This window comes from Scyliorhinus torazame, chromosome 9 (genome assembly GCF_047496885.1).
Source record: "Scyliorhinus torazame isolate Kashiwa2021f chromosome 9, sScyTor2.1, whole genome shotgun sequence".
NCBI lineage: Eukaryota > Metazoa > Chordata > Chondrichthyes > Carcharhiniformes > Scyliorhinidae > Scyliorhinus > Scyliorhinus torazame.
In genome coordinates, this window is record NC_092715.1 from 161,971,637 (window position 1) to 161,993,874 (window position 22,238).

The 22,238-nt window shown below is 49.8% G+C and overlaps 1 protein-coding gene across 1 annotated transcript in view; it reads right to left on the reverse strand.

The window, feature by feature from the left end:
• The window catches only part of isca1 (iron-sulfur cluster assembly 1), a 64,062-nt gene that overhangs the window by 11,939 nt on the left and 29,885 nt on the right, over positions 1-22,238 (reverse strand). Inside the window, exon 3 of the mRNA XM_072516710.1 lies at positions 19,052-19,157. Within this exon, the coding sequence (XP_072372811.1) occupies positions 19,052-19,157 (106 nt within the window). The remainder of the gene's footprint in view (positions 1-19,051; positions 19,158-22,238) is intronic.

Consider the following 22,238-nt stretch of genomic DNA (forward strand, 5'->3'; position numbering starts at 1 on the left):
GGGAACAAGCGGTCCTAGATCTGGTCCTGTGTAATGAGACAGGATTGATTCAGGATCTCATAGTTAGGGATCCTCTCGGAAGGAGAGATTTTAAAATTTGGTGGAATTTAAAATACAGATGAGGGTGAGAAGGTAAAATCAAACACTAGTGTTTTGTGCTTAAACAAAGGAGATTACAATGGGATGTGAGAAGAACTAGCTAAGGTAGACTGGGAGCAAAGACTTTATGGTGAAACAGTTGAGGAACAGTGGAGAACCTTCCAAGTGATTTTTCACAGTGCTCAGCAAAAGTTTATACCAAAAAGGAAGGACGGTAGAAAGAGGGAAAATCGACCGTGGCTATCTAAGGAAATAAGGGAGAGTATCAAATTGAAGGAAAAAGCATACAAAGTGGCAAAGATTAGTGGGAGACTAGAGGACTGGTAAAACTTTAGGGGGCAACAGAAAGCTACTAAAAAAGCTATAAAGAAGAGTAAAATAGATTATTATTTTAAAAATATATTTTTATTCAAATTTTCAACAAATCCCTTACAGAAATAAGAAAAAACAAAGAACACATAAACATCTTATAGCTATGTCACGTATTCCCCCAATATACAAGCCCCCCATTAAACGATAATAAACATAGTAGCAAACATAAAGTACCCCCCCCCGGGTTGCTGCTGCTACTGTCCACCTCCTAACGCTCCGCTAGAAAGTCTAGGAACGGTTGCCACCGCCTGAAGAACCTTTGCACAGATCCTCTTAAGGCAAATTTTACCCTCTCCAATTTAATGAACCCTGCCATGTCGCTGATCCAGGCTTCCACGCTTGGGGGCCTCGCATCCTTCCACTGTAGCAGAATCCTCCGCCGGGCTACCAGGGACGCAAAGGCCAGAATACCGGCCTCTTTCGCCTCTTGCACTCCCGGCTCGTCCGATACCCCAAATAGTGCGAGCCCCCAACTCGGCTTAACCCGGGTGTTTACCACCTTAGACACCGTCCTCGCAACACCCCTCCAGAACCCATCCAGCACGCCCAGAACATATGGGCGTGATTTCCTGAGCTCCCCGAACACCTCACACACCTGTCCTCTACTCCAAAAAACCGACTCAGTCATGTGTGCCCTGTGCAGAACCTTAAATTGTATCAGGCTAAGCCTGGCGCAAGAGGAGGAAGAATTTACCCTACCCAGGGCGTCCGCCCACGTACCCTCGTCTATCTCCTCCCCCAGCTCCTCCTCCCATTTACCTTTCAGCTCCTCCACCGAGGCCTCCCCCTCCTCCTGCATCTCCTGGTAGATCGCCGAGACTTTGCCTTCATCAACGCACCCCCCCCCCCCCCCCCCCCCCGAGAGCCCCCTATCCTGGATCCTACGTGCTGGCAGCAGTGAGAATTCTCTCACCTTCCACCTTACAAACGCCCTTACCTGCATGTACCTGAAGGCATTTCCAGGGGGAGCCTGAATCTTTCCTCCAACGCCCCAATGCTCGCAAACATCCCATCTATAAACAGGTCCCCCATCCTTCTAATACCTGCCCTGTGCCAGCTCAGGAACCCCCCATCCATTCTCCCCGGGACAAACAGATAGTCCTCTCGGATCGGGGACCACACCAAAGCCTCTGCCGTCCCCCTCTGGCGTCTCCACTGCCCCCAAATTTTGAGGGTCGCCGCCACCACCGGACTCATGGTGTACCTTGTCGGCGGGAGCGGCAGCGGCGCCGTCACCAGCGCTCTCAGGCTCGTGCCCACACAGGACGCCATCTCCAGCCTCTTCCACGCTGCCCCCTCCCCCTCCATTACCCACTTGCGTATCATCGCCACATTGGCAGCCCAGTAGTACCCACACAGATTCTGTCCCTGCTCAGTTCCAGTAACACCCTTCTCACCCTCAGGGTCTTTTTCGCCCATACAAATCCCATGACGCTCCTGCTGACCCGTGTAAAAAAGGCCTTCGGGATCAGGATGGGGAGGCAGTGGAATACAAAAAGGAACCTCGGGAGCACCATCATCTTCACCGACTGTACCCTAACTGCCAGGGAGAGCGGCAGCATATCCCACCTTTTAAACTCCTCCTCCATCTGCTCCACCAGCCTCGTCAAGTTGAGCTTGTGTAGGGCCCCCCAGCTCCTGGGCACCTGGATCCCTAGGTACCGAAAACTCCTTTCCGCCCTCTTCAGTAGAAGCTCATCTATCCCCCTTCCCTGGTCCCCTGGGTGTATCACGAATAGCTCACTCTTCCTCATGTTGAGCTTATACCCGGAAAAGTCTCCAAACTCCGAGGATCCGCATCACCCCTGGCATCCTCCCCACCGGGTCCACCACATACAGTAACAGGTCGTCGGCATACAGCGATACCCGGTGTTCCTCACCCCCCCTGCACCATCCCCCTCCAGTTCCTGGACTCCCTCAAAGCCATTGCCAAAGGCTCAATTGCCAATGCAAATAGCAGGGAGGATAGGGAGCACCCCTGCCTCATCCCCCGGTACAGCCGAAAGTATTCCGACCTCCTCCAATTTGTGGCCACACTCACCACCGGGGCTTCGTACAGTAACCTAACCCAACTAACGAACCCCTCCCCGAACCTGAACCTCCTCAACACTTCCCACCGGTACCCCCACTCCACCCTATCGAAGGCCTTCTCCGCATCCATAGCCGCCACTATCGCTGCTTCCCCCTCCACTGCAGGCATCATGATTACATTTAGGAGCCTCCGCACATCGGTGTTTAGCTGCCTTCCCTTCATGAAACCAGTCTGGTCCTCGTGCATCACTGCCGGTACACAGTCCTCAATTCTGGCAGCCAACTCTTCGGCAACAGCTTCGCATCCACGTTGAGGAACGAGATTGGCCTATACGACCCACACTGTAAAGGGTCCTTGTCCCGCTTCAAGATCAGTGAGATTATCGCCCTGGACATCGTCGGGGGTAGGACCCCCCCTCCCTCGCCTCATTGAAAGGCCTCACCAGTAATGGGCCCAACAGGTCCATATACTTCCTGTAAAATTCCACCGGGAACCCATCTGGCCCCGGTGCCTTCCCCGCCTGCATACTCCCCAGCCCCTTAGCTCCTCCAGCCCTACCAGTGTCCAAAGCCCCACCACCTGCCCCTCCTTTACCCTCGGGAACCTCAGCCGGTCCAGAAAACGACGCATCCCCCCCGCCCCCCCTGTCAGGGGCTCAGACCTATACAGCCCCTCATAGAAGTCTCTAAATACCCCATTTATTCCCACCGCACTCCGCACCGTTCGCCCCTTTATCCCTAACTCCCCCAATCTCCCTCGCTTCCGAAGCTGGTGTGCCAGCATCCGGCTAGCCTTCTCCCCTTATTCATACACCGCCCCTTGCACCTTCCTCCACTGCACCTCCGCCTTCTTGGTAGTCAACAGGTTGAACTCAGCCTGGAGGCTTCGTCGCTCCTTGAGTAGTCCCTCCTCGGGGACCTCTGCATACCTCCTATCTATCCTTAAAATCTCCCCCATCAACCTCTCCCTCTCTCTCCTCTCCTCTCCTTCCCCTCCTTGTGGGCCCTAGTGGAGATTAGCTCTCCCCTAATCACTGCCTTCAGCGCCTCCCAGACCACCCCTACCTGCACCTCCCCTTTATCGTTAACCTCTAGCTATCTTTCAATGCACCCCTGGATCCGCCCGCTCACCTCCTCATCCGCCAGCAAACCTACCGTGCCACAGCGGGCGCTGGTCCTTCTCCTCCCCTAGCTCGAGCTCCACCCAATGCAGGGCTTGGTTTGAGATGGCTATGGTCGACTACTCCGTGTCCTCCACCCTCGGGATCAGCGCCCTGCTCAAAACGAAGAAGTCAATCCGGGAGTAGACTTTATGGACGTGGGAAAAGAAAGAATTCCCTGGACCCCGGCCTAACAAACCTCCATGGGTCCACTCCTATCTGGTCCATAAATCCCCTCAACAACTTGGCTGCCGCCGGCTTCTTACCCGTCCTGGACCTAGAGTAGTCCAATGCTGGATCCAGTACCGTATTAAAGTCCCCCTCCATTATCAAGCTCCCTGCCTCCAGGTCCGGAGTCCGGCACAACATGCGCCGCATAAATCCGGCATTGTCCCAATTCGGGGCATACACATTCACCAAGACCACCCGCACTCCCTGCAGCTTACCACTCACCATCACGTACCTACCTCCATTGTCTGCCACGATGCTCAGCGCCTCAAACGACACCCGCTTCCCCACCAAAATTGCCACCCCTCGATTCTTTGCGTCCAACCCCGAGTGGAAAACCTGCCCTATCCACCCCTTTCTCAGCCTAACCTGGTCTGCCACCCTCAAATGCGTCTCCTGGAGCATGACCACATCTGCCTTCAGTCCCTTCAGGTGCGCGAACACACGGGCCCTCTTGACCGGCCCCTTCAGGCCTCTCACATTCCAAGTTGTCAGCCGGATCAAAGGGCTGCCCCCCCCCACCCCCCGCCGATTAGCCATCTCCCTTTCTAGGCCAGCCGTGTGCACGCGCCTCCCGCACTCTCCGTTCCCCCCAGCGGCAGACACCCGCCCCGACTCTCTCTTCAGGCTCCAGCTCCCCTTTGGCCAATGCAGCAGCAACCCAGTCACCCCGCCCCCCCCCCCCCCCCCCCCACCCCCCCACCACAGATAGGTCCCCCCCTAGCTGCGTTGTACCCCCCATAGCACTCCTATCAGTCAGCTGACTCCTGCTGACCCCGGCCGCTCCCGCCACTCCATCGACCCTCCCAGTGTGAGAATAGCACGGGAAAAAGCCCGCGCTTTCCACCAAGCCGGCCTCGCCCCCTCTGGCGCAGCTCCCTTTCGCGGCCTGATCCCAGCTCCTCCACCTCGGGCCTCCCCCCGCCCCCCCCCCCCCAATGGTGCCCCCTCTTCCAACCACCGACGCCCGCACTCTCACCAAACCCCCACTACGAACCATTTCACCCTATCCCACCCAGCACCCAAAAAAAACAGTACCAAACAGAACATAACATCCCCCCAAAACACAACAATCACATCCATCCCTTCGCAACCGACCCTCAATCCGAGTCCAACTTTTCGGCCTAAATAAAGGTCCACGCCTCCTCCGCCGTCTCAAAGCAGTGGTGACGGTCCTTGAAAGTGACCCACAGTTGCACCGGCTGCAACATTCCAAATTTCACCCCCTTCCGATGCAGAGCCGCCTTAGCCGGATTGTACCCGGCCCTCTTCTTGGCCACCTCTGCGCTCCAGTCCTGGCATATCCAGACCTCTGCATTCTCCCACCTGCTGCTCCGCTCCTTCTTTGCCCACCTTAGGACACACTCCCTATCCATGAAGCAGTGGAACCGCACCAGCACCGCCCGCGGCGGCTTGTTGGGCTTGGGCCTCCTCGCCAGGACTCGGTGGGCCCCCTCCAGCTCCAGGGGCCTCGGGAGGGCCCCGCGCCCATCAACATGTTCAGCATCATGACCACGTATGCTCCAACATCCGACCCCTCCACTCCCTCCGGGAGACCCAGAATCCGCAGGTTCTTCCTCCTCAACCAATTCTCCATGTCCTCGAACTTCTCCTGCCATTTCTTATGCATCGCCTTGTGCGCCTCTACCTTCACCGCCAGGCCCAAGATCTCGTCCTCGTTCTCCGAGGCCTTTTGCCGCACCTCCCGGATCGCCGCCCCTTGGGCCTTGTGGGTCTCGAGCAGCTTGTCTATCGAAGCCTTCATCGGCTCCAACAGCTCTGCCTTCAATTCCGTGAAGCAGCGCTGGAGAAACTCCTGTTGTTCCTGCAACCACTGCTCCCACGCTGCCTGGTCTCCACCCGCCGCCATCTTGGTTTTCCTCCCTCGCACTTTTCGCTGCTCCAAACTACTTTTTCACCACTCCACTCCTGGTCCAATCCATACAGTGCCGGGGAAATGTTACTGTCACCTTCCCACACTGGGAACCGTCGAACAAATGCCGCTGGGGGCCCTAAAAAGAGCCCAAAAGTCAGTTTCTGACGGGAGCTGCTGAACATGCGATTTAGCTCCGCATAGTGGGAACCGGAAGTCGAGTAAAATAGATTATGAGAGTTAACTAGCTCAGAATATAAAAACAGATAGTAAAAGTTTCTACAAATATATAAAACAAAAAAGAGTGGCTAAGGTAAATATTGGTGGACTTCCGGTGGCGTGGGCGAGCAGGGCGGCCGCAACAACAAGAGCTCCCGCAGGTGGCCGCCATTCGCGGCGATTTCAGAGAAATCCCCGAGTCCTCACACTCCCCGACTATCGTCGGCCTTTGGGGCCGCCACGAGCAACCAGCGAGGCCGGTTTCAAAACCGGCGAGGAACCCCGCGCGGGTGTCGGGCGCTGAGGCGTCGGGGGCCCGGCGCGGCAGGTCAGAGCAGCAGGGGTGGAGCTACGAGGAGGCCGAGGCGGCAGGCCCGAGACCAGGGCGCTATGTAGGGAGGGTGCTCCACGTCGGATGGCTCCCACCTAGGAAGAAGAAAGAAGGTTGAAGCCTGGTCCCAGGTGAATGCAGAGGAGAAAGAAAGAAGATTTAAGGAAGTTTGGTGAAAGTTTTTTTTTTCTCTCCCCCTTTTTTTTGTTCAAAAAAAAATGTCAGATTGATGAAGGGCAGGAGGGTGAAGGGGGAGAGAGGAGAAAAGAAAGAAGATAAAAAACAATAAGCTGCTAAAGGATGCGAAGAGCAGCGTCGAAGAAAGGAGGAAACGCGGGTTCGCCGCCGAAGGAGAAGACGAGCAAAAGTGTTGACAGGATGGCGGAAGCTGAACTGCAAGGCGGGGCCGCACTACTTACGGTGGAGAAGATGACCGAGGTGATGGCGGTGGAGCTGGAAAAACAGTTTGTGAGGCACATGGAGGCCTTGAGGAAAGAGACGGCGGTCGTGTTGAGGTCATTGGTGGAGGAGGCAATCGGCCCGATGAGGGTGGAGGTGGTAAAGGCATCGGCCGAAGTGAGAGAGCAGGGCGAGAAGATGAAGGAGGTGGAGGAGGCCGTGACACGACATAGCGACCAGGTCACCTCGATGGGGGACGAGCTGCGGAGGGTGGTGGAGGTTAACAGAGGACTCCGAGCAAAGCTGGAAGACTTGGAAAACCGCTCAAGGCGGCACAATTTGAGAATTGTGGACTTGCCCGAAGGGACAGAGGGCCCAAGGCCAATGCAATACTTCGCTGAGAAGTTTGCGGAGCTGAGGGGGGAGTGTGAGAGCCCCACCCTGTACGAGCTAGACTGAGCTCATCGGTCATTAAGGCCGAAGCCCAAAGTGAACGAGCCGCCAAGGGCAGTAATTATTTGCTTCCATAAGTTTTGCATGAAGGAGAAGGTATTAAGCTGGGCGAAGCAGGAGCGTGAGGTGCTGTGGGATGGTACTGGTGTTCGGATCTACCAGGGCTTGACGGTGGGGTTGGCAAAAAGACAAGCGGCGTTTGGGTGAGTGAAGGCAGCTTTGTACAAGAAGGGGGTGCGAGTTGGTGTGGTGTACCCGGCGAAGTTGAGAGTAACATATGACGCAAAGACTTTTATTTTGAGACAGCGGAGGAGGCTGAGGCGTTCGTGAGGGCAGAAGGCTTGGGACAGACGTGAAGAGCGGAACTGGAAGAGAGACTGTGGACTGTGTTTGAGCGGCTAGAAAATGTACAAATGTTACAACTTTCTTTTTACTGATTTGTATTGAAATTTACTTCTCTTTGCATTGTTACAGAGTTCAAGTTAATGGCGTTCTGTGTTGCGACGGTTAAATGCTATGTTAGTGAATTGTAGGGGTTGGATTGTTGGGTTTGTTTTGGTGTTTCTTTCTCTGGGACTGGGTGGAAGGGGGTGAGAGGTCTTGGCGGGGGGAGCCACCCGCGCTAGCTAACTAAAGTCACTTAGTGAACGGGAGGGAGGTGAGAGGAGGACTGCGGACGTTGGAGCCTGGATAGCAGGCTTCAATGGGCCTACGAGGCGAGCAAGAGGGGGTGGAGGGATGGATGTTTGGGGATGTTTTTGTAGGGCGGGTTCTTGGGAGGGGGGGGAAGGGGTTCGATGTTAACAATGGACAGGGGTGGGTCAGGCTTATGGGGCGGGGCCCGGTGGTATGGTGATGGTGGATAAGAAAGGTGGGGGGGGGGGGGGGGGGGGGGGGTGAGAGACCCCCAGTAAGGATAGTCACGTGGAACGTGAGAGGGCTAGGTGGTCCGGTCAAGAGGTCAAGGGTGCTTGCACATCTTAAAAGTTTGAAAGTCGATGTAGCAATGCTGCAGGAGACTCACTTGAGGGTGAAGGACCAGGTGAGACTTAAAAAGGGCTGGGTTAGCCAAGTGTTTCACTCCGGATTTGATGGAAGGGCTCGAGGGGTAGCGGTGCTGGTCAGCAAAAGGGTACGCTTCCAGATGGAGAAGGTGGTGGCAGATCAGGGGGGTAGATATGTGATTGTGGCAGGGGCGCTGGAGGGGAGATTAGTGGAGCTGTTAAGTGTATACGGTCCCAATTGGGACGATGTGGGATTCGCGAGGAAGGTGTTTGGGGCTATTCCCGACTTGGACACGCATGAGCTGATTGTGGGGGGGGGGGGGGGACTGGAACTTGGTGCAGGAGCCAAGGTTGGACAGATCACGGCCGTGCTCGCTGGTCCCATCAGGGGGGGGCGAAGGCGCTGGCTGGGCGAATGGTGGAAATGGGAGGGGTGGACCCTTGGAGGTTCCTGCACCCAAGGGAACGAGAGTACTCGTTTTTCTCAGCGGTCCATAAGGTATACTCGCGGATCGACTTTTTTGTGGTGGGGAAGCCTTTGCTGGCTGGAGTCAAGGGGTCGGAATACTCTGCAATTGCAGTGTCAGATCACGCTCCACATTGGGTGGATATGGTGCTGGAGAAAGGGGCAGCGCAGAGACCGGGGTGGAAACTGGATGTGGGGCTTTTGGGGAACCAAGTGTTCTGTGAGAAAATTGAAACGGTAATTAAAGAATATGTAGGTTTCAATTGTATGGGTGAGGTGTCGAAGGCAGTCGTCTGGGAGGCTCTAAAGGCGGTGGTGAGAGGTGAGGTAATTTCGTTTAAGGCCAGGGTGGACAAAGGGGAGAGGTTGGAGCGGCAGAGGGTAATAGATGAGATGTTGGAGGTAGATAGGAGGTATTCAAAGAATGGGGACCCGGCGAAGCTGGAAAAGAGGAAGGAACTACAGGCGAGCTTCGACCGACTGTCCACCAGGAAGGCGGTGCGCCAACTGAGACGAGCAAGGGGTGCAGTTTATGAACATGGAGATAAGGCAGGTCAGCTCCGGAGGGAGGCAGCGGCAAGGGAAATTCTTCAGGTGAAGGATAGGGCAGGGAAGTTGGTGGTGGCTCCAGTGCTGATTAACAAGGTTTTTGAGGAGTTTTATGAGAGGTTGTTCAAGTCAGAGCCACCCGGGAGAGACCTTGAGATGCATGAATTTCTAGATGGGTTGGAGTACCCGAGGCTAGGGGAGGGGGACAGGGCTACATTAGAAGGAGCAATAGTGGAGCAGGAGATAAAGGATGCAATTGGGAGGATGCAGTCGGGGAAGGTGGCAGGGCCGGATGGGTTTCCGGTGGAATATTACAAAAAATTTAGGGATAGGTTGGCACCCCTGATGGTGGGGGTGTTTGAGGAGGCGATGGGGAAGGGTGTGTTGCCGCAAACCTTGGGGCAGGCATCGATTTCCCTGTTGCTAAAAAAAGATAAGGATCCGACGGAGTGTGGGTCGTATCGGCCCATATCACTTGTGAATGTGGACGTAAAAGTGTTGGCGAAGGTACTGGCGGGTAGGCTGGAGGAGTGCCTCCCGAAGGTGATAGGGGAGAATCAGACGGGGTTCGTGAAAGGGAGGCAGATGTTTTCGAACATTAGGAGGGTTTTGAACGTTGTTATGGCACCGGCGGAAAGAAAGGAAACAGAGGTAGTTGTGGTATTGGACGCCGAGAAGGCATTTGATCGGGTAGAATGGGGCTACCTGATGGCAGTGCTGGAGCGGTTTGGGATTGGACCAAGGTTTGTGAACTGGGTAAAGCTATTATATAAGGAGCCGAAGGTGAGTGTCCGCACAAATAATATCAGTTCGAGATACTTTTCTCTCCACCGTGGGACGAGACAGGGATGTCCTATGTCCCCCCTGCTGTTTGCACTTGCGATTGAGCCGTTGGCCATCGCATTGAGAAGTTTGGAAGCATGGAAAGGAATAGTGCGGGGGGGGGGGGTGATAGAGCATAGGGTGTCCTTATATGCCGACGACTTGCTGCGTATGTGTCGGAACCGAGTGCGTCGATAGGAGGAATATTGGAGCTACTGCGGGTATTTGGGTCTTTCTCGGGGTACAAGTTGAACCTGGACAAGAGTGAGTACTTTGTGGTGTCTCGGCCGGGGGTGGGGGCAGGGGTGGGGGGGCTGCCATTCCGTAGAGCAGGGACTAATTTTAGGGATCTGGGGGTGCAGGTTGCCCGGGAGTGGGGGAGGCTTCGCAGGTACAACATCACTAGTTTGGTGGGGAGAGTGAAAGCCTATCTGGCAAGGTGGGATGGCCTTCCTCTGTCACTGGCAGGTCGGGTACAGGCGGTTAAAATGAATGTGTTGTCGCGATTCCTGTTTATTTTTCAATGCCTAACGATTTTCCTGCCAAAGTCTTTTTTCAGGGAGATTGAGGGAAGGATTACCTCATTCATATGGGGAGGGAAGGTGGCCAGAGTGAGAAAGGTGCTGCTACAGAGGGGAAGGCAGGCAGGGGGTTTGGGTCTCCCGAACCTGTTGTACTATTACTGGGTGGCGAATGTGGAGAAAGTACGGAGCTGGGTCAGAGGGGTTGATTCTCAGTGGGTCAGAATGGAGGAGAGTTTGTGCAGGGGGTCGGGGCTGAAGGCACTTGCAACAGCGCCGCTCCAGATAGCTCCGGGGAAATTTTCAGGGAGTCCGGTAATAATAGCTTCATTGAAAATCTGGAGGCAGTTTCGACAACACTTCGGGTTGGGTTTAGGGTCAAGGGAAATGCCGATTCGGGGCACCACAGATTTGAGCCAGGGAGGTGGGATGGAAGTTTTCGGAAATGGGAAGAGAAGGGGATTAAGACGCTAAAAGATTTGTTTCTTCGGGGTCGGTTTGCAGGATTGAGGGAGCTGGAAGCGAAGTATGGGCTAGAGCAGGGAGAAGTGTTTAGGTACATGCAGGTTCGGGATTTTGCCAGGAAGGAGATACAGAGCTTCCCAGAGGAACTGGCTTCCACATTGATGGAGGAGGTGTTGACTACAAGGGGACTGGAGAAGGGCGCAGTGTCAGCGGTGTACGGAGCTATTTTGGAAGAGGATAAGGCACCACTGGAAGGGATCAAAGCAAAGTGGGAGGAAGAGCTGGGAGAGGTTATAGAGGAGGGGTCTGGTGTGAGGTGCTCCGGAGAGTGAATGCCTCCGCCTCATGTGTGAGGTTGAGGCTGATACAGCTGAGGTGGTATATAGAGCGCACCTCACGAGGGCGAGGATGAGCCGATTTTTTGAAGGAGTAGAGGATGTGTGTGAGCGTTGTGGGAGGGGGGGCCCGTGAATCACGTTCATATGTTTTGGTCCTGTCCAAAGCTAGGGGAGTACTGGAAGGAGGTGTTTAGGGTAATTTCCAAGGTGGTGCGTGTGAAACTGGACCCCGGGTCCCCAGGAGGCCATATTCGGGGTGTCGGACCAGCCAGGGTTGGAAACGGGAGCGGAGGCAGATATCATAGCCTTCGCCTCGTTGATCGCCCGAAGGCGGATCCTGATGGGATGGAGAGCAGCCCCTCTCCACCCAGTGCCCTGGCGTGGCGGGGGGGACCTGTTGGAATACTTGATCCTTGAGAAGGTTAAGTTCGAACTAAGGGGAAGCTCGGAGGGGTTCTACAAGTCATGGGCACTATTTATTATGCACTTTCAAGAACTGGAAAACATCGAACATTAGTTGGAGGGGGGGAGGGTTGGGGAAGCTGTGTAGATTAAGGGTGACTATGGGTAATCCCCGATTCCTTTTTGTCATTTGTTTATGTAAACATGCGGGCTGATGTTTGGGGGTTGGTGGGCAGATGGGATCGTTGTTATTATGGGGATTGACATATCTTGCTGATTATTGTTGATGGGTGTAAATGCAGGAGAAAATGTGAAAAAGGAGAATAAAAATATTTTTTAAAAAGGTAAATATTGGTCCTTTAGAGGATGAGAAGGGAGATTTAATAATGGGAGATGAGGAAATGGCTGAGGAACTGAACAGGATTTTTGGTCGGTCTTCACAGTGGAAGACACAAATAACATGCCAGTGACTGATAGAAATAAAGCCATGACAGGTGAGGACCTTGAGAGGATTGTTATCACTAAGGAGGTAGTGATGGCAAGCTAATGGGGCTGAAGGTAGACAAGTCTCCTGGCCCTGATGGAATGCATCCCAGAGTGCTAAAAGAGATGGCTAGGGAAATTGCAAATGCACTAGTGATAATTCACCAAAATTCACTAGACTCTGGGCTGGTCCCGGTGGATTGGAAATTAGCAAATGTGATGCCACTGTTTAAAAAAGGAGGTAGGCAGAAAGCGGGTAATTCTATAGGCCTGTGAGCTTAACTTTGGTAGTAGAGAAGATGCTGGAATCTATCATCAAGGAAGAAATAGCGAGACATCTGGATGGAAATTGTCCCATTGGGCAGACGCAGCATGGGTTCATAAAGGGCACGCTGTGCCTAACTAATGGAGTGGAATTTTTTGAGGACATTACCAGTGTGGTAGATAAAGTGGAGCCAATGGATGTGGTATATCTGGATTTCCAGAAAGCCTTTGACAAGGTGCCACACAAAAGGTTGCTGCATAAGATAAAGATGCATGGCATTAAGGGTAAAGTAGTAGCATGGATAGAGAATTGGTTAACTAATAGAAAGCAAAGAGTGGGGATTAATGGGCGTTTCTCTGGTTGGCAATCAGTAGCTAGTGGTGTCTCTCAGGGATCAGTGTTGGGTCCACAATTGTTCACAATTTACATAGATGATTTGGAGTAGGGGACCTGATTTGGAGTAGGGGACCAAGGGCAATGTGTCCAAGTTTGCAGATGACACTAAGATGAGTGGTAAAGCAAAATGTGCAGAGGGATTTGGATAGGTTAAGTGAATGGGCTAGGGTCTGGCAGATGGAATACAATGAAACATTTGCAGGAAATCTTGTACAATTACTTTTTTCTCTCTCAGAACTTTAAAAGAAATGTTCAACTGCACTTTGACGAATGGTACTTTATAGTTTTGACTTTTTGGTTTGACGGGTTGATGTGCGAAAGCCTGTTTTTTAATTTTGTGTTTTGTGCAATTTTTGACATTTAATACTGGGAAATAGAACACGACAGAAGCTCAAATTATCAATAGTAAAGAAATGTAGATTCATAATAAAATATGAATATGCTGAAAATAATAACAGCATTGACAAATATTAATATATTTAGTGATTGGAGATGCCTGGTTTTGAATCAAGACCACTTTTTAATATTTCCTTTAAGGGGTATTGGTATCTGGTCACTGTAATGTCATTACCATGTGCTGGATGGAGTTTGTATGCATATGAAATATATATGATGTAATATGTATCAATGCCACTTTGATGGAGAAGGAAACCATCTGTGCCCACGTGAACTAGAGTAATAAAATTCATCCAGGAGTTAAATCAGACCAGACCATTAATTACTGACTGGGCACGGTCTTTGCAGCTATCTCATCAGGATGCCCTTGACTGAAAATCCAAGGGGACAGGAGAGGAGAAACTCTATGAAAGTTACATTACAGGTTAAATACTAGAAGTATTGATGGGCTACATGTCTACTTTTAAGCTTCTTTTGAATTAACTTTATTTAATTATTACAGATATCCTTAGGACATGGTTCAGACTTCTAACAGAGGAAGAATAACTCATGTTCTGTGTCAGGGTATCTTTAGTGAACATCTGCTTCACCAGGAAACGAAGCTATGGATAGTTGAGCACAGCATGAATATCTGATTTTACATTTAAAGCTTTCTCCGTGACATTGGTTCAAATTGTTAATTCCAATACACAAGATAACTTCAGAGCTATGAACAAGTTTCATAAGATTAATGAGGCAATGTGATTAATCTACATAATGCTGTTAAATATTTGCTTCTGCTACATTTCTCAGCAAGCCCAATTTTTATTTATAGCTCAAGATACAGTCTGTCAGTACCCCGATGTCAGTCAGGAAGGTCAGAGTTATTGTTCCAAATGCAATCATTGACATAAATTTATTGTTAATTTGGGGCATACTCGCCCCCAGATTAAATTCCGGTTCACTGTAAGAATGGGCTTGTTGCCTAAGTAATCCTTTATGCTGCAAATAAGCAAAGTATTTGGCAAGCACAGAAATCATAATAACAAAAGTTTTATAGATTAATCTAACTAATCTTGCCATCTGTGTTAAAATCAGTTGGAATGAACAAATTCAAACATTAAATGTTAATTTCCTTTAGATTATATTTAATTTCATTGAGTGTTTGCAAGTATACAAGAAAATTATATAATGCAATGATTTAGGTGCAATTTTATTCTGAAGATTGTCATCAAGTATATAACTAATTCATATATAAATTAATAGGTATTTATATCTAGCTGAAATTCCTCACCATGGAGCAATACAGAGCGAGCTCAGTGCAAATACATACATCACAATCTTCGTCTTAGGCAGTAATAATAATAATCTTTATTGCCACTAGTAGGTTTACGTTAACACTGCAATGAAGTTAGTGTGAAAATCCCCTAGTCGCCACATTCCGGCACCTGTTCGGGTACACACAGGGAGAATTCAGAATGTCCCATTCACCTAACAGCACGTCTTTTTCGGGACTTGTGGGAGGAAACTGGAGCAGACACAGGGAAAACGTGCAGACTACGCACAGACAGTGACCCAAGCTAGGAATCGAACCTGGGACCCTGGCGCTGTGATGCAACAGTGCTAACCATTGTGCTACCTGCTTCAACTCTGGTTTGATGAGCTCTGAGATGGCTGATAAGTCCAATGGGCGATCTGAAGACCTGCCATTTGAAGCATGGCTAGGTGAATTGTTTGGCGGTTTGTGGTGCTTTCTTGAAAGAACCTCCATTTTGGTCAGTCACAAGCCAAGATCTCTCATGAGTCAATGTTTCTTTTTGTTCTCTTCAGTAATGCTTTGAGGACATCCCAAAATGTTTCTGATGTTTTCCTGGGAACCTCCTGTCGCTTTAGAGTTCCGAATAGAGCTGTTCTTCGGGAGTCTGGTGTCAGGCATACGAGTGGCATATCCTGTTTAGCACAGCTGGTTTTCAGTGATTAACACCTCGCTGGTGAACAAGTTGGCTTGGGATGAGTATTGTTTAACCAACTTTCTTGCTACCAGATTTGGAGGACCTTGTGAAGGCACTGTTGGCAGCACTTCTCCATAGCTTAGAGGTGCCTATTGTAGGTTGTTGAAGTCTCCAAAGCATATTCATAGATAGAATTTACAGTGCAGAAGGAGGCCATTCGGCCCATCGAGTCTGCACCGGCTCTTGGAAAGAGCACCCTATCCAAGCCCCCACCCCCACCCTATCCCCATAATCCAGTAACCCCACCCAACACTAAAGGCAATTTTGGACTAAGGGCAATTTAGCATGGCCAATCCACCTAACCTGCACATCTTTGGACTGTGGGAGGAAACCCACGCACAAACTGGAAATGCAGGGATCACTGCTGCCCAGTAAATCAAGACTTTAGTCCTAGGTTTGAAATCCTGGTCCTCAAATATTCATTTCCTCGGTCAGTTGAAGGCGGGGCTGGCTTTGTGGATGCAAAGGTGAACTTCATCATTTATGACCGCCTTCTTCGAGAGGAGACTTGCAAGAAATGGATTATGGTCTGCATTATTCAGGATCTAGCCATTGAACGTATCAATGAGAGGAGGTGTTTTGCTATGGGAGCTGGTAGAAAGGGGACCTTAGTGTTGTAGGCGGAGGCAAAGACTCCACGAGAGGCCAGGCTGACAGGGTACAACTCATTTTATTCCACACTAGTCACAATAATCACTCCTCTCCACTTCCCCCAAGGTCTCATTCCCTGAACTACTCCCAGGTCGGGGTTTATATTCTGTGTGGAGCCCCTCCAATTGGGAAGAAGCTCCATCCCCTGGGTCACCTGAGTAGCTCATATCCCGATGTGTTGGAAGGGAATCGGATGCTATACAAGTTCTGTCCGTGTAGGGGGTCGTAACACTTAGTTTTACAGGTATTAAGTGAAAGGTCCATTTTCTCATATGCTTCATAGGAGGAATCGGCAATGACCTGGCCTTGGTTGATAGTGAGTGCGTACAGAAGTACCATCTACATACTAAACATCTGACTGAAATTGGAATTGTTTTGTTTTGGATTGGAGGTGGGACAGATCGACAAGTTTCCCATCTGTTCTGCGGATTATCTCAACGCCTGTGTGCAATTTACTGGAAATGAGGTGTAGTATTGCAGTGAGGAAAATGGAGAAGATAGACCACTGGTAATCGGCATGCAAAACACATGCTGGGATCTTCCACTTGTTCAAATTAAGTTTGAGACCTGGAATGATAGGGATCTTCATGGAGAACACCAACAGTGACAGACCTGAATGCCACACTGCCATCACAGCTAGGGAACTTTGACATCGACATTTCCACCTTCAGAGACTTGCAGCATGCAGGCGATGGTCAAGTGAAGGGCCAAGACTGTGGGTACACCTTTTTCTGGAAGGGTCTTCCATGACTCATGATTGCCTGACTCACCTTAACAAGGAATGAGTGTGCCACCGTCATCAGTGCAAACGTCCCTACACTTGAGACAACACAACCACAAGGAGGGATTCTACACTGATCTTGAACAATCTCTGGCTCGTGTCCTAGCAGATGACAAACTGACCCTCCTCAGAGATTTCAACGCCAGAGGAATCGGGAAGGACACCATAAGTAGGGTGTGATAGGCAAGGAAGGAGTTGGGGTAGACTTCAACAAAGCCCTCCTCCTTAAGGAATGTCTACAACTTGACCTTATCATAACCAACACCCAGATCCATCAGCAAGACAAGCACAAGACCTCATTGCAAAACCCAGAGTCCAAACAATGGCACTTGCCCGACTTAATCATCTTTCGAGCAAAGAATCGCAGAGATTTGTACTAATGACAGCTGGATTGATCATTGCCTTGTCCAATGTACCATCTTCATCAGCCTGACTCCCAAACAATGAAGGCAACAAAAGCAATGCTACTAGGAAAATATCAAAAGGTCTCCAAGATTCCAAACAAAAAACAAAATGCTGCAGATACTGGAAATCGCAAATAAAAACAGAAATGCTGGAAAGACACAGCAGGCCTGGCAGCATCTGTGAAGCAAGAAACAGAGTTAATATTGAGTCTGTCTGACTCCTCATTCTTCTTCTGGAGGGTCCCATTGACCAGAAACGTAACTGGAGTGGCCATATAATTATCGTGGCTAGAACAGCAGGTCAGAGTCTGAGAATTTGTGATGATAAACTCACCTCCTGACACCCAAACCTGTACACCATCTATAGGGCAAAAGGTATACGTGTGATGGAATACTCCCCACTGGCCAGGAGGATCACAGCTTCAACAACAAGCTTGACATTATCCAGGACAAAGTCTCCCACTTGTTGAATAAAAATGTCTGAGGAGGCGGTGGCTTAGTGGTATTGACACTGGACTAGTAATCTAGAAAACCAGGGTAAAGCTCTGGGGTCCCGGGTTCAAATCCCACCATGACTGATGGTGACATTTGAATTCAATTTTTTTTAAAAAAGTCAGGAATTAAGAGTCTAAAGATGACCATGAAACCATTGCCAAAAAAAAACGTCGTTAAAAAAACCTCATCTGGTTCACTAATGTTCTTCAGGGAAGGAAATCTGCCATCCTTACCCAGTCTGGCCTCTATGTGATTCCAGACCCACACAGCGATGTGGTTGACTGTTAACTTTCCCCACTGAAATGGTCTAAGCAAGCCACTCATTTCGAGGGCATTTAGGGATGGGCAAGAAATGCTGGCCCAGCCAGCGACGTCCACATCCTAAGAACAAATTTTTAAAAACATGAGAAATAGAAGCCAGACTAGACTCGATGGTCCTTCAAGTTCGGAAAGGTCAGCGACCTGAAACATTTCTCTCTCCACAGATGCTGACTGATCTGCTGAATATTTCCAGCATTTTGTTTTTATTTTAGATTTCCAACAGCCACAGTATTTTGTTTTTGTATGACTCCAGTCATATTTGGTTGGCTTTTAATGCCTCAGGGCAATTAGGAATGCACAATAATACTGCTATCCCATTGTTAACCAAATTTCAAGAACAAACATGAAAAGTTCTGTAATCATTACTGCAATAGAACCTCTGCTCTATTAAAGCGGCCTATTATAGTTATATTGTATCATGGTCCCAGAGACGAGCAGAGAAGAAAAACGTCACCAGATCTTCTTGCCAAAGGGGGAAAATGTCCAACAAGATAAAAATAAATAAACCTAAAGCTATGTGTCAGATAAAACAGTGCAAGTGAACAAAAGGTATATGTTTAATGTTGTGAATGTGCCCATCACAACACATCTCCATAAGTGTTTCCTGATACAGAGGGCAATCAGCAGTTAGAATACAAGAATAGTTGAGGTCAAGACATGACACATTGAAGAAACAGATTTTATAATTGGAAGACAGTAGAATTCATATGCTGGAAGGGCAGCATTAAATGCATCTTATGAACCTGTGAATCTCATTAACAGTGCATCTGACTAAGTAACACAGCAAAGACCTGCCATTGAGAGTCTGAATAGTTGCCACAGTGCAATCGTATCGGGCTTTGCGTTGATTTCAGTGTGAAGTGTTCTATTTTGAGTTTTATTTCATTTTACATACTCATTTTTAGGCACCCAAGTAGGCATGTACCGCAGGAAACCTGTGGAAAGTAATTGTACAGGTCGCTTGAGGTTCTACTGCAATATTTTGAGTAAGATTTTAAAATGTGAGGAAATATGACGAAGATTAAGGTCTGGACTAGATGCTTCAGTGTTTAAAATATTCAACAAATGTTTAGAATAAAGCATAAAAACTGATAGGTAACCGTTTTAAAGTGTGCATCTCCAACTAGTGTACTTACCATCCTGGATGACTTCTTCGTCTGATTCTCTTTTCTCTTTTGTGTATTCTAAAGTATAAGACAGACCATTGCATCCTCTAGTTCGAACTCCGATCTTCAATCCGATCTATTTTAGAATTTGAAAAAAACAAGTTGTTCACTTCCTTAATCACATTTTGCTGGCCTCTAAGAAATATTTAAACTATGGCCAATTTCACTCTCTCGTAAATTTATTTCCACCATTTAAAAAAAAAAAATCTTTCAGAAGACGCTTTTTGTTGGAGGCCAATCAACTCAGTCTCAGGACACATATCTACAGTAGTTCCTCAGGGTAGTGACCGAGGCCCAATCATTTTCAGTTTCTTCGTTAACAACCTTTTTAAAAAAAAAACGCATTTTATTACAAACTTGTATCAAAGTAGGTTACAGCAAACAAACACCCCGGGAAACATTGTTCCCAACAATCAGCTATACAGTTTGTACAGATTTGTCTCCTTTTTCAGCCTCCTCCTTCTCCCAATCACCCCCGCCCCCCCCCCCCCCCCCCCCCCCCCCCCCCCCCCCCCCCCCCCAACGACGAACATCCCCCCACCTTTTCTCAAAGGCCCCTGCTCAGCCCTTAACTCATACTGAAAGAGGCTAGAGAGGAAATTGCTGATGCCTTGACAGAAATCTTTGGATCCTCACTGTCTTCAGGTGATGTCCCGGAGGACTGGAGAATAACCAATGTTGTTCCTTTGTTTAAGAAGGGTAGCAAGGATAATCCAGGTAACTACAGCCCAGTGAGCCTTACGTCAGTGGTAGGGAAATTACTGGAGAGAATTCTTCGAGACTGGATCTACTCCCATTTGAAAACAAATGGACGTATTAGTGAGAGGCAGCATGGTTTTGTGAAGGGGAGGTCGTGTCTCACTAACTTGATAGAGTTTTTCAAAGAGGTCACAAAGATGATTGATGCAGGTAGGGCAGTGGATGTTGTCTATATGGACTTCAGTAAGGCCTTTGACAAGGTCCCTCATGGTAGACTGGTACAAAAGGTGAAGTCACATGTGATCAGGGGTGAGCTGGCAAGGTGGATACAGAACTGGCTAGGTCATAGAAGGCAGAGAGTAGCAATGGAAGGGTGCTTTTCTAATTGGGGGCTGTGACTAGTGGTGTTCCGCAGGGATCAGTGCTGGGACCTTTGCTGTTCGTAGTATATATGAATGATTTGGAGGAAAATATAACTGGTCTGATTAGTAAGTTTGCAGACGACACAAAGGTTGGTGAAATTGCGGATAGCAATGAGGACTGTCAGAGGATACAGCAGGACTTAGATTGTTTGGAGACTTGGGCGGAGAGATGGCAGATGGAGTTTAATCCGGACAAATGTGAGGTAATGCATTTTGGAAGGTCTAATGCAGGTAGGGAGTATACAGTGAATGGTAGAACCCTCAAGAGTATTGAAAGTCAGAGATCTAGGTGTACAGGTCCACAGGTCACTGAAAGGGGCAACACAGGTGGAGAAGGTAGTCAAGAAGGCATACTGCATGCTTGCCTTCATTGGCCGGGGCATTGAGTATAAGAATTGGCAAGTCATGTTGCAGCTGTATAGAATCTTAGTTAGGCCACACTTGGGAGAATAGTGTTCAATTCTGGCCGACACTACCAGAAGGATGTGGAGGCTTTAGAGAGGGTGCAGAAGAGATTTACCAGAATGTTGCCTGGTATGGAGGGCATTAGCTATGAGGAGCGGTTGATTAAACTCGGTTTGTTCTCACTGGAACGAAAGAGGTTGAGGGGCGACCTGATAGAGGTCTACAAAATTATGAGGGGCATAGACAGAGTGGATAGTCAGAGGCTTTTCCCCAGGGTAGAGGGTCAATTACTAGGGGACATTATTATTCATTTTCACCACTTGGACCCTCCTCGCCAACGTTAAATGCAGTGTATCCCACCTCTTAAGATCCTCCCTGGCCTCCTCCACCAGCTTCGTTAAGTTCCACTTATGGAGCCCCGTCCATTCCCTCGCTACTCGAATCCCCAAATACCTAAACCTATCCCTCGCTACCGTAAATGGCATCCCCCCTAAATTAGCCCGTTGTGCCAGATCATTCACCGGGAATACCTCGCTTTTCCCTACATTCAGCTTGTACCCCAAGATTCCTCCAAACCTCCCCAACAGGCCCACAATCCTTCCCATACTCTCCAACGGATCCAAAACATACAGCAAGAGGTCATCGGCATAGAGCAACACCCGATGCTCCCGCTGTCCCCTCATTATTCCCTGCCACTCTGCCGACCTCCTGAGAGCCATCGCCAATGGCTCTACGGCCAGCGCAAACAGCAGCGGCGACAGCGGTCACCCCTGCCTCGTACCCCCTTGTAAGTTGAAGCTTCATGAGCTCATATTATTCGTCCTCGCCCTTGGCGCCACATACAGCAACCGCACCCAAGCCACAAATCTCAGCCCAAACCCAAACCTTCCCAAAACTTCGAACTAGTACCGCCACTCCACCCGATCAAATGCTTTCTCCGCGTCCATGGACATCACCACCTCCGGTACCAGAGCCCTCGACGGATTCATCACCACATTCAACAGCCACCTTATATTACTCGCGAGCTGCCTGCCCTTCACGAAGCCTGTTTGATTTTCTGCAACCGCCCTCAGGACACAGTCCTCCATCCTCCCCGCCAACAACTTGCCAATACTTTCACATCCGTGTTCAATAGTGATATGGGTCACTTCCGGGTGCGGCTATGCAGAGCTAGGTCGCATATTCGTAAGCTCCTGCTTGGAACGGACTTTTGGGCTCGTTACAGGGCCCCCACGGCATTTGTTTGCCATTTCCCGGTGTGGGAAGAAGGCTGCAACATTCCCCCGACAGTGTCCCCCAGGAAGGGTATGTCTCTTGGTTGCCAGACACGGCAGAAACAGTAAAAGATTTGGCTGCAACTGCAGGATAAACAGGGCCTCTTCCAGCATGCAGGCGGGGGATGGGCAAGCGTAAAGCTGCAAGCTGACCAGAGGGCCTGTATCAAAGGTGAATTCTAGCAGCAGAGGGAACAACTGTGAAAAGATCTCATCAAGGCCACTGAAGGGACTTCCGGTTGCGGTGATGCCTAGCTAGCCGCACGCTTCGGCGGCTCCAGCTCCGACGGACCTTCGGGCTCTTTTAAGAGCCCCAACGGGGAATTTTCCGACGACGCAACCCGGTGTGGGGTGTGT